Genomic DNA, 12,883 nt, shown 5'->3' on the forward strand with positions numbered 1-12,883 from the left:
AGTTCGCTTTGCAGACCTAGTAGCCTGAGTTATTAGAATAACTAAGGAACCCACTAGAGTGCCTGCCTGACTAGCTTAGATAGTTCAACCAGACTAACCAGACTAACCAGACTAACTGGACCAGCTAAACCAGCTAGGCGAGCCAGACAGATTAGACAAGCTAGATGAACCAGATGAACCAGAGCCCCCTCCCAGTATTAAGGAACTACTAGATACTGCCTACTAGTTAGATAATACTATACAGTCTATCCTGCAAGCACTAGATGAGAATGCTAGTTAATACCCTAAGATCACCCTAGCTAATTGCAGATGATGAGGAAGCTATCTATACTATTATAAATACTTATACATCCCTAACCATGATGAGCTAAGAGCCTAGTTATTATAAGAATACCATGACAAGCCTGCTGCTAGACACCCTAGAAAGTATAAGTTATATAAGTTAATAGCACAAGAATACTACTAGCCTGGTATATACTGATATATTAATTACTAGACCCAAAACTGCCATATCTGTTGCTAATCTACCCTATCTTATGAAGCCTGCTAAGGAGTGCTATGCCTACTCCTAGTACCTAAATAATCATAGCAAGATATCTTAATGGACTTTATCACTAGTCTAGTACCTAGTCAAGGCTATAATGCTATACTAGTTATTATTAATTAACTCACAAAGATGAGGCACTTTATCCCCTGCTAGACTACCTGCGATGCTAAAGGTGTAGCCTAATTATATATCTATTATATATAGAAACTACATGGCCTGCTAAGAATAATAGTATCAGACTATAGCCCTTAGTTTATCACTACATTCTAGAAGCACCTGACCCAATACCTAGATGTTAAGAACCTGTTATCTACCGCTCATTATCCTGAGACTGATGGCTAAACTAAAAGGATGAATACTATTCTAGAATAATACCTGCGCGCTTATATTACCTATCTATAAGATGATTGGGCTGACTGGTTATCATTAGCTAAGTTTGCCTTGAACTCTGTCTGATCTAAGGCTACTAGAATCTCACCCTTCTTCATGAATTATGGGTTCCACCTATGTATGGGGTTTGAACCTGTCCAGCTTGTGAATCACCCTGCTGCTAGAGATGCTAAGGCCTTTGTAAAGAAAATGCAAGATATTGTTAACTATGTCCGCGCCCAGATCCGCATTGCCTAGGCCCATTATGAAGAACAGACAAATCACCACCAGAGACCTGCCTACTGTTACCATGTGGAACAACTGGTTTAGTTAGATGCCTGAAATATCAGGACCCTGCGCCCCTAGAAGAAGCTTAACTGGAAACACCTAGGGCTGTTCTATATTAAGAAGATTATTAGCCTACACACCTATGAGCTAGAACTACCAGCTTCTATGAGGATTCACCCTATATTTAATATTAGCCTGCTGCACCCTATTACTAAAGACCCTATTCCTGGATAAAGATAACTGCCACCACCACCAGTAGAAGTCAAAGGCCTAGAAGAATAGATTATTAAGGATATCTTAGACTCCTACTGGGAATACTAGGGCTGATAGGGCCCCCATCTAAAGTATACTATTAAATAGCTGGGCTATAATAACCCTACTAAGGAACCTGCCCATTACCTAAGGAACATATAAGAGATTATGGCTAATTTCCACCACTGCTACCCAAGCAAACCTAAACCAAGGGATAGTCTTAATAAAGCTTAACCCTAAGGAGGGGAGTACTGTCATAGTGCTACTGTGAATAGGGGTTAGCATCACTAAGGAGGAATTACATGACCTTAGGAATATCTTCACCACATAATTCTAAAACCTATTTAAAGCTCTTTAAGCTACATCCTGTCTATAGAGCCTACCTGTATTAGTCTATCTGCAGCCTGGGACTGTTAGATAAGGATTAGTGAAGCTAGCCTGAGTGTTAACTACCTCTTCAACCCATCCTTGCCTGCCTGCGAGCCTGCACCTTGACACTAGGGCTGACAAGCTCTAGATAATAAAAGGTTAAATATATAAGTCCTAGAATAAGCTTGCAGAAGCAGGAGACGCCTATAGAACTGGTATATAGATATATCTAAAGTTAGTTCCACTCTAGTTGCTAGCAGCAAGACTAGAGAGAAAAAGGCTGGGGCTGTCATGGTGCCAACTCATATGTTGCCTGAGGCACCGTCGAAGCCTTATCATCACATGACCCACACTGAGAATATCCTGCATCCCAATCTGCCTGCTGTTTATAGCTCCTCGAGCTACGTCTTGTCTATGCACCTGCAGATAGCCTGACCCATAGCTAGAGTTCATGAGTGTCAACTACCTATCTATTACTGCCTGCTCTCCCTGTAAACCAGTTCCGTGACAGGGGCAGTGGTTAGAGCTAGATCTATCCTTAAAAAGGCCTGCCTTGCAGTGCTGAACAACCTAGAGCTATAGACTAAAAGTATATATATTAAATAGAGGGCAAATAAAATTCCCTAGGCAAAGGTGTTAATAGCAAAGACATTATAAGAAGTCCCTTCCTCTAGGTTACTATGGAGTGAAAGCATATAGCACCTTAAGCCATAGACCTAGCAGAAGGCCTGAAGCTTAGAAGCCATTAAGAAGGTAGATAATAATCTAATCCTTTTTACTGCTGTTACATGAATCTTCTGGGAGGAATATTAACTTAAAAAGGCCATAACTTGGTTTGAAAAGGCTATTACATCTAATAGTGATCTTAGTAATGCCTAGGGCTAGTATTATAAATTCCTCCTATAGCATGATATAGATATATATTCCCTTAATTTTCTAGTCTGTATAATCCAGCATGTATATTCTTTCTAATACAGATTATTTTTTTGCAGGAAAAGCAAGCTGATATTATATTAAAATACATATTATCCAAACCCAAATATAGTGAAGTCTGGTAAATAATAGCCAAGGATCCAGCCAATGCCTATAAGTCAATCAAGGAGATTCTCAAATTAGTTGCTTATAGCCTTGGTTGATAAGGAATTTGATACTTCGGCTCTATCCCATGGGGGGTGGGGCTTTGAGGTCTTACTAGATTTAGGGTATTATCACTAATTAGCATGAGTGGATTGAGAGTAAGGCAGTGGTGGCATTCATCCAGGACCAGATCTGATGAGCAGCGGGTGGTAAGGTTATTATATATGCTAATATCATTAGGCAGGTGACAGCCATGGCGCGGGTATTTAGGGTGTGAGGCGTATTATAGCGACCAGCTAGATAAGGCCAGGGTATGGACTGATTTATGGGGACTAGCATGGTCATTGTAGCCACCAGCGCATTAGGTATGGGGGTGGACATTCCTAATATCCACAGTATTATCCACATTAGCACACCGCGGACGTTATTAGATTATGTGTAAGAAAGTGGTTGAGTAGGATGGACTAGATGGCCAGCTAAGTAAGGTAATCATTATCTAACTAGGTGGATGGGATGCGCCGGCACCATGGATGGAGGGGGTATTGGCGGATGGTTAGGAATGAGTTGCGGAGTATGTGGGGGTAGTGGGATGGGTTGGGTGTTGCTGGGTGGTGTTAGATTAGTATTTAGATGGGGTGGTGAATGGGTATCAGCGTCAGCATTGTCAGGATCAGGATGGGGCTAAACAGGCGTGTGATGCTTGAGACTCCGATTAGGAAGCATAAGAGGTGGTGAATAGCCCAGAGGCAGCAGGCATAGCATTATAAGAGGCAGGAATAGAGGGGGTGAGCGAACCATTGAGAGAATCATTAAGATAATCATTGAGGGAATCGTTGAGGGGGCATCAAGGGAGGCATTAAGAGAGGCATCCATCAGTCTATTGCCATCTGCTGAATCATTCAGCAGCCGAGCCATTCCCATGGGAATATGGCACGCCCAGCAGGCCCAGAGCCATCATTGGGCAGCCATAGATATCTAGCAGCAGCACCATCAGACACAGCAGGGTTTGGATGAGGAGATGGCACAGGTGGAATGCATGCGGTGGCAGGACTAATGTTATATATGCCATATGCAGGGACATGATTATGGGCATGATTTATATTCATGTCGTGAGCCATGGCCAGGTAACATGGATTAGTGTTGAGGCACAATATATTCATCTCTTTTCAGCACCATGCGCTGTGATCATATTCAAAAAGATGCAACAAAGTGATCAACTTGCATTTGGGTGGGCCTGGAGAAGTTAAGTGGTCTCTGATGAGGCATGTTACTGGTGATACAGCGCATGTGCGGGGCGAGTACATGTCTAGCAGCTCAATACTTGAGTGCTCATCATCACTTCGCGCAAGCTCTGAAACTAGTTAATCACCTTGGTATTTCCCAGGGAGCTTTCCCATGCCCACACTCCCTAAAAAGCATTCTCTCTTTCCCCTTGGGTTAAGCTAAACATTTTATGAACTAGCTGTTGGAAATTGATGGCTGCCCTGTTTATATTAGACCAGGCAGATCCAAGCCAGGCCCCCTATCAAGCGCCACTGTTCTATGTTATTCATGAAAACATGAGGTCTTTTTTAGGTATGACATACAAATATATAGTTCAACTTAAGAGGTTTGTATAAATGTGAGTTATTGCAGCATGAGTGAAACCTCTCAGAGCAGTTGACCACCGGAGAAGCATTTCTTATATTGATTTATAGAATACCTAGACCTTGCTATGTGGTATGCCACATAAAGTTATTCATAAAAAGATTTTCATGGTTATAGCTTAATATGAAGGGATCTAACATGGGAAGCTTGGCTCAGAAGGCATTGAACAAGAGGAAAGCCTTCTTGAGAGAATCCTCTTGAGAGGAAATCAGGCATGTGAGGATACCATCAAGAGAGAATGCCAGATAAGAGATATCTAATTATATGAAACAACTCATTGGTATAAGCATGTTCTAGAACATCTGCCTCATACAAATCTGTAAATAAGAGGTGTGGATATCGGCCCAGAATCTCTAAATTGCCCATTGCTGGGTGCTCCACGGTTAATTATTGTTGCGCAGATGCTTGGCAGGCACCATGCCTATTTTATGGAAGGTAGTACTGCGCTAAGCGTTCTTCGCCTTCCCCAGACACATCCTCACCCAATAGTGAGTGGCCATGACCAGCCCTGAGGCGGTAACGAGACCAATACAATTTTCATGAAATCAATGGGGAGCTCGTGATGGATGAAGAAACAATGGCATCTATTGCACAGGATATTGAACTTTGAGTGTAGAGCAATTAGAGTGTTTTAGACCTTTGTCGTGGGTCCTATGTCCATAGTGGTCCATAAGCTTCAGAGCAGAAGCCATTATGGAAATAGTGGCTATAGGTAATACAAGCAGATGACAGTAAAAGATTTTAGCTGGTTTTGTACATTCAGTCCGCTGTACTGGGAACACTTAGGCGGTGTATGTGTTAGCTCTCATTAAATGTGATCTTGTTAGTTAACTGTAGACTATACTTTAGACATTATTGTCACTCATATGACCTCACCTCACCCAGCCCAAATAGTTAGGTAAACAGATCTTCTGTTGCGTTCCATGTCCACATTGGCTAAAGGCAAAACTATTTTCCAAGGAACTCCTAGGGAGTCACCTGAAGCTGTACTCAACTAGAACTTTGTACAATAGTATTTCTCTGGATGAATGACGACCCCCTTAACCTGCCACTTTGCTGCTTTCCTCCTTGACTACACGGCTTGTACCCGCAAATTCCGTGTTGGAAGTTCATCTAATCAAGACTATCGTTGAGATAGGAGTCCACAGCAAGCGCAACGCTGGTAAGATAATAGATCAAGTGAGCTCTGAGGATTGATATCCCTTAGATCACGTCCTCGTTCTTTTTATATGCCTGGATGGTAAGGTAACCATAGTATAGCTCTATGTTGAAGTCCATTAACATCATCGTCATCATTCAAATTCAGCAGCACATCTGACGACTCTTCTTTTTCCAAAAGGACTTGAAGTTAGATTATTGGTTAAAAGCACAGCAAGTAGCAAAGCTAGTTGAATAATCTACATAATCTACATTGCAAATCATACTTCTATGCCTCACTTCACCACTCACAAAAAGTCCACACATCAAGTGTAAAAATACCCCCTGGACAGCCCAAGCTTGTCACATCTGCTTTGTAACACTTCGCCCGGGCAAATTTAGAGCAGACCAACTCTCCCACCTGCGTATTTTTCGCTGCCTCATACCAGCTGTTGGTCTCGACATAATCGCATTCGTCGTCCTGGATGGTCACTCCCTTCAAGCTCTTAGGCATTGATACAACGTTGTTTTCCTCCCATTCTGGGCGCATTTTGCATTCATCAAAGCTTGTACTCGAGCCGTAACCTTGAATTTTAAAGACAGGGAAGTCTCCCATTTCCTCGAGACCGAAGAACCAGTATACGTAGCCAACGGGCGTCGGTGTCGGGTCAGGTGTACTTGTCACCACAACCGTACTCGTCACCGTCGGATGAACGGTGGTATAGACGGTAGTAGTGACGGAAGTGATGGGATCGGATATCCATCCCATCGCATTCGCACGCTGGAGGCCGCGTGCCCAGGCATCAGCCATGATCTGATATCCCCTGTCATTGGGATTCATTCCATCGGCCAAGTCGTCCGTAGTCACGAAGGAATTCATATCCACAAGGAGAATATGCTTCCCGCTTTCGAACTTCTTTCGAACTAGCTGAACTGCCAGCTCGTTGAATTGGTTGATTCGATCGTTAACCGTAGTATCGCTTGAGGGAATGATCAGTGCCATTAGAAGAACAGTATCAGGACAAGCATTGAAAATGTCATCCACCAGCTCGCCTAGCTCGGTGATTGCTGAATCCACGGCGGATTTGCCAGCCATATCGTTTGTTCCTGCATGTAGAAGCACGACATTTGGACGATTCTCAAATACCTCACTGTAGGACCGAAGACCCTGAATTGTGACATCGGCATGGCCCTCGTTGTCATTATCAGACATTGATCCCGCGTGTACAGATCCTATCATGTTGACATCATTCCCTGCTAGGTTTAGAACCAGCTTTTCACGATATCCATTGCCGTCAGAACTCTTGGTACCGACGGTGATTGAATCTGCGGATATACATCAGACGGTCATTGCCACTTGAGGTCAGCGTGAACAAAATGTACCTCCAAACGGCAAGATTCGTAGTTTCATATTCTCCAGTTCCTTGGATGGAAAGAGATCTTCTTCCCACAAAGCTTTCGCCTTCCGATAGGCCGATGGATAGGCCCACGATGGGATCAGTTTGTTGATATCTGCGATGGACGTGACGTTCGCCGAAAGGGCGCAGTCATCTGCTTTGGCGGTATCATCTCCAAGGTTGGTGAACACAACTTTTCCGTCATTAATGGTGTACTGAATAACGTTGTGCCCTTGATACGGGGGATCGAATGGTTTATCTGTGACGATGGGCCACGCTGGATAAATGTTACCCAGTTGCTCCTGCACGTAGCTGGCTAGCGCATACATGGCGAGGTTGTCGGCGTTGCGTTGAACATAATACCCAGCCGAATTGAGAATGTCGCCATCGAATCGTGCCAGGACTTTTGTGAACTTGGGACCATAAGCTTTATGAGGAAAATGGACGGGAAGATCCCCGTGCATTTCTTCAATAGTAACCATGAGATCCGTAATATGGGGATTGGGTGGTACATTTATGTTCTGGTCGACATGGCACATCTCGTGGTAAAAGACCGTCGCGCGATTTCTGTAATATTAAGTCATGTCATAGCGCTCAAAACCCGATCCAGCTTTTCCGTAGGCAATGGCATCAGCCAATTTTTGATAGGTAAAAAACCGAGGACAGAAATTAACATATGGATAATCACCCCCATTCACAGTATACGCGAGGGTTGGTGAAGATTTGCTGGGGTCACAAGGATCAATGCACTGGTGCCTGGGGTCATCGCATCGTGTATAGATGTACTGATTGAACAAGCCAGTGGGTAGCCATGAGGGGTAGACCGAAGAAAGGTATTCGAAAACATCTTGAATCGCTGCCTGTTGATCCTTGTTCTTGGCAGCAAGCGAAAGATATTCTGAGGCTGCAATTGAATTAAAGTCGATCTTGGTGACCCCTTCACGACGAGCAAGAATCTGGAATTCGTCATATGCCCCCTTGATAAAAGCTTCTTGATCTGTGGTACACTTCCCCTTTTTGTCAAAAAAAATGCGAGTTCCTTTTGCGTTTCCCGTCACGGCATAGTCTCCATCATTAGGATACAGCTCACCAGAAGGAGCAGGCTTCTCTGGAGCGATGGAGGTACATGCGCCAGACAGGCAATATCCACGCTTACAGGCAAAGTCACAGAGACCTCCGTATATATTCTCATCAAGGCCCGCTGCCGCGAATCCGGCAGATCCGGTCATTGCAGGCGGTACTACAAGCAGGCCGGTAGTTGTGCACTGACATGAACTTCGGGGACAGTACCCAAATCCACAGGCGTAGCTGCATAGCCCTGCAAGATTACCCTCACCTGTACCCGCAACGCAGGCTGGCGGGGCAAAGTCGGACACGGTGGGTGTCACCAAGGGGGCACTCGCGGTGCCGCAAGCAGTTTCGGGACAGTAGCCGTAGTTGCAGTCAAAACTGCAGAGCCCAAGGTAGCTGGGGCTTTCTCCCTCAAGCGGGTAGCCAGTGATGCCGGTCGCATTAGGTAGCTTTCGGGGAGCGCCCATGGCCTGACAGACACAGGCGTCAGGGCAGTAACCGTACTTGCAGCTGTATTCGCAGAGACCCGCGAAATTGTTGGCACCAGTCCCTCAGATACATTTCCGATCGGCGAGCTTCGTGGATGGTGTTGCAGAGACCGGTCCTCCTTTGGCACTTCCTACCCAAGCGTTGTAGTTTTGGATACCCTGAGTGCAGCTTGTGGTGATTGCCTGACCCTGCATTTGGGCAACGGTGGCTCCAGACCGGTGAATGGTCACTATCACCTGCCCGGTTTGGCCATTTGTAGGTACACTGCCATGGTAAACACCGATATTGTCGTCAGGGACATAGTCCCATCCACCTTCCTGAGATGCGCCACCAATTAAGACAGTCACTGAGGCTTGCGACCCTAGCAGAGCGGAGTAGAAAATGCGATCTTGGAAAATGCTACTGGGGCTGAACTCAAGCTGTAGCTGAGATGCAGTATTCCCTGAAGTGCCACCATCTGAACAAGCATTGACCGGGTGGAGGCGGTACCATGCCATGAGACTCTCCTGATTGATCGTGGCCTGGCCGCTTTTGTAGGTGTCAATAAGGAAGGGGAGAAATTCCCGCCACCCATCATGGGGCATATCTGTGGCATAGTTATAGGGAGCTTTTCCAATGTCAAAAGCTTCCATTGCCTTATCATACAGAGGCCCAATGTAGTGAGACTCTCCATAATCATTCCAGGAAATGATTTCCACAAATTCAGGTTGGACGAACATGATTTCCTGCCAGCGATCAAACCAAAGATTGTCCCCTCGCCAGACCCAGTTCTTCTTATACCCCGGGAGGTTTGTATAAAACCATGGAGAAGCAGGCATCATGTAAGGCATGCCACTTTCAAGATACTGGCGGTAAGAGACATCGGTATAAGTATCCATTTCCTGACCTCCCCATGGCCAGGCGGCCCAGCTGAAGAGACCATCAGCTACTCCCAGCTCCATGGCTGCCTTAGCACCAAGGGAAGAATAATCCGGCACAAAAAAGGCTCCTGTTCTCTCCTTGATGAGCTTCCAATCATCTGCACTTTCCGGTCCTTCAAAAGTTGAGACAAACGGTCTTCCCTGATACCGGTAGTATGATGACTGGGAGCTGAACTTGCCCAACAGATTCAAAACCTCATCTACCGGCCAGGGGCCATTCCCGGCATAATCCAGAGAGAAGAACAATTTAAATCCGAGAGAATTTGCGGTGTTAAAAGCATCAACGAGCGATGGGTCGTTTGTTGGATCATTCCAAGCCATATTAAGGGCGAAAGCATCGATGTGAGCGTCTTAGGCAAGTTTGATGTCATTCTCCCAGTTCGATATGGTGTAATTGGCAGAGTTGGTGACCTAGGGCCACAAGAGTTAGTAGGTCAAACAGAGGCTGCAGCAGCTTCATGTGCCATACCATAAAGTAAGCAAAAACCGCTCTGGCATGTGCTTTATGGCATCCTAGCCAAATAGCCAAGAGTAGCAAGCACCATAGCATTTTTTTTCACGCAGATAAAATATCAAGATCTAGTAGAATATCTGCAAATCAAGAAAGGAATGTGAAGCATAGGCTGAAAAGAGAGAATCTATTTGAAGGATGATATGGGAAGGGTCAAAGGAAAGTATGATGATTATAGATACCAAAGAGTGACAAGCGTGAAAATATAATAAAGACTGTCAGTATGCAAGACCGATAATTGATAGCTTGAATGGGGAGCCGTCTTTTATATCTACAAATCGTGTCTAAACCCCCTAGGATATTGTCAAATACAGTAGAGAGCCATTAGAATGAAGCAGGTACGTAAGAAAAAAGAATAGTAAGAGGATGAAGTCTCAAAACGAGGCTATTCCGACCAGACGACGCCCACCATAGTAGTTGCTCTAAGCTAGTTGCGCCCATGGATGTGTGCATAGTGCATTTTCCGCCTAGTACAGGACCTCCTCTATCATTGGCTCAGATAAGAGAGACGCAGTGAGAAGCATGAAGATATAGTTGTACATCAGGTTGGGAAATTACCTCAGGGTTGGGGGTGGAAGATATCGGAATGGCTTCATTAACCTAATTAGGAACATTCCCGGATGCTATGATATATAGTCGGTGGTTCCTAGTTCTTTTGCTGATATACTACAGAGGCAACAGAGCTTCCATCAAAGTATCCAGCTGACCTGGTCAATTTCTCTAAGGTAAGCTAGGAGGAGATATGAGCAGGGATATCATAAAGCACGGTGACTTTTTGAAGTACCAGTTTAGATGAATGTCTTCCAGGATACATTTGCCCCTAAGAGACCAGTTATAGTTCACTGTTTAGCGATATGGCTAGTGCTTATAGTGTGCCTCCGTCGGATGCAGCGCGAACAAGATGCCAATTGTCCTACTGGGCACTGGGCTCAATGATTATACAGCAATCTTGGCACGCGCAGCACTGCAGCCTTCCACTTACATTATAATCAGACACTAATCAGTGCTGAATGCGCTGGATGCGCCGGATGTAACCCTCTTGTCTTTTTTATATTAAGAATTCTATGGAGTAAATCCTCATTGGAGGACTAACTCCCACCCTCGGATCCGTCCTCTGCATGTCTCACAAGCTAGTCAGTGGAAGTCCATTTTTGGCTTCTGAGCCACCTCATAGGACTATACCACAATGGAGGACATATGCCTTTGCCACCGAGTATGGGATAGGAGATTAGGGCGGGACAACCCTGCGCGGCAGGCTTGGCTGGCATAGATCAATGAGTGCCGCCGAAGATATTCAAAAATGAGCAAGTAATTTGATGGAACCGAGAATTAATATCATACGATACTATGTAGCTGATTGACCAAGATCCTTTTGCATAATTTGCCTAGGCCATTGGTTGTCCATGATTTCCAAGTTACAATCAAAAGAAATGGCCTGACTTGGGGCTAATTTCCAAGGATTTGCTTGGCAGCACTAGTTCCTCAGGATTTCTCCCATGTTCCCATTTCCATGCAATGATCGAGATGGCGCTAACTGTATTAGTTACTTTGGCCTCGTTTAGGGCCAAAATATCGCCTTGGGTGGAGCTACGAGCCTATGAGGCTATGCCAGGAGCAGGCAGCAATTTGACCCAATAGGGATTTCCCATCCCCGCCTAGTTCACTCAGCTTCATTTGTTGAGAAAGCTCCCCCTCTTTTGTGGAACTTCATTTCTGTATTCACCCTCAACCTCACGGATAACACGGCCCAAGTGCAATATAGATGGTAGCAGTCCTGAGTGCATAAAGCATATGTGCCGTCCATTCTAAGTGATTGCGCACAATCCAGAGCTTCCTCCATGCAAAGAATGCTTCAGTTCTTTCTGACAGTCATTGGGGTCTGTACTACAGTACTCTTCATGTGAGTGATTATTCCAGAGATAACTGTCCCCACTACTAACTGATGCTAGCATGTATAGCCCGAGATTTCTTTTCTCAAGCACCCCTCAACAGTCTATTGAACAACGCAACACGCAAGAAGGACAGGGTCCAGATGATGGGTCTACTATTGACATCAACTATGGCACTAGCCTTGTAAAAGGCGTGCACCCTGACTTTCGAGTCATGAGGAAAAGTCACCGACTCTTCGTGCAAGCCTGGCCCTCAAATGGTAAATTTTGGCGCAAAGAAAACCCCACTCCGGCTGATATGAAATTCATTGGCCTCAACCCATCAGAGTTACTGGTTCAACGATCAGCGTCTCAGAAGGAGGAGGATGCATTTGCACAGCAACTGCGACTCATTGGTGCTCAGGAGTGGGAAGATGAAGAGAGATGCGAAGAGCAGTATTACAGTGAGGGTGAATTAGTTGGCCTACGAAAATATTATCAATCAATCTATGGCTGGCCATCCAACGGCAAGGGTCTCTGGGTTTATAAGTATAATTCACTCCCCCGGCTCCAACCGCGTGGGCTGCTGGAAGCTTTGCGTGATGTCCAGGATATGGATGAGCAATGTGCTATCCTGGAAAAATGGCAAGCGACATTCTATGAGGATCCGAGTGACTAATGGATCAGCATCCGTGCGGCGGGACGGATTGGTAAGTGGGTTATACCATCGAGAGTCCCATCTAGGACTATCTCGTGCATCTTTCCGCTTAAGAATAAAGTTGCAGGGCTTGTATTTGACTCTGTTTGGCGAGGCATTTGGCTTGGGACGTAAAGGCGGGGATAGCTCGATGATTCTGGCATTAACAAACTGTTAGGCCGGCCAGACAACCACCACGGACTAATGACTTACCAAAACCAAAGTGTTGCGAATCATGGAAGAA

At 45.2% G+C, this 12,883-nt stretch overlaps 2 protein-coding genes across 2 annotated transcripts, besides 2 other annotated features; one reads left to right on the forward strand and one right to left on the reverse strand.

Annotated features, from left to right (window-relative positions):
• The first annotated feature begins 86 nt into the window (after positions 1-86).
• Positions 87-115: a microsatellite.
• A 273-nt stretch (positions 116-388) lies between these two features.
• Positions 389-1,045: a mobile genetic element.
• Positions 1,046-5,987: 4,942 nt separating this feature from the next.
• NFIA_005690 (putative GDSL-like lipase/acylhydrolase) lies at positions 5,988-9,884 on the reverse strand (the record flags this gene model as incomplete). The annotated part of the gene is given in 4 exon segments (XM_001259102.1): positions 5,988-7,012; positions 7,070-7,650; positions 7,870-8,704; positions 8,714-9,884. Coding segments are annotated over 4 exon segments (3,612 nt in total).
• Positions 9,885-12,024: 2,140 nt separating this feature from the next.
• On the forward strand, positions 12,025-12,621 carry NFIA_005700 (uncharacterized protein; the record flags this gene model as incomplete). The annotated part of the gene is made up of 1 exon (XM_001259103.1): positions 12,025-12,621. One exon carries the CDS (start codon positions 12,025-12,027, stop codon positions 12,619-12,621), a length of 597 nt encoding a protein of 198 aa, XP_001259104.1.
• Positions 12,622-12,883: the final 262 nt, after the last annotated feature.

Source organism: Aspergillus fischeri, genomic scaffold (assembly GCF_000149645.3).
Source record: "Aspergillus fischeri NRRL 181 1099437636265 genomic scaffold, whole genome shotgun sequence".
Lineage (NCBI taxonomy): Eukaryota > Fungi > Ascomycota > Eurotiomycetes > Eurotiales > Aspergillaceae > Aspergillus > Aspergillus fischeri.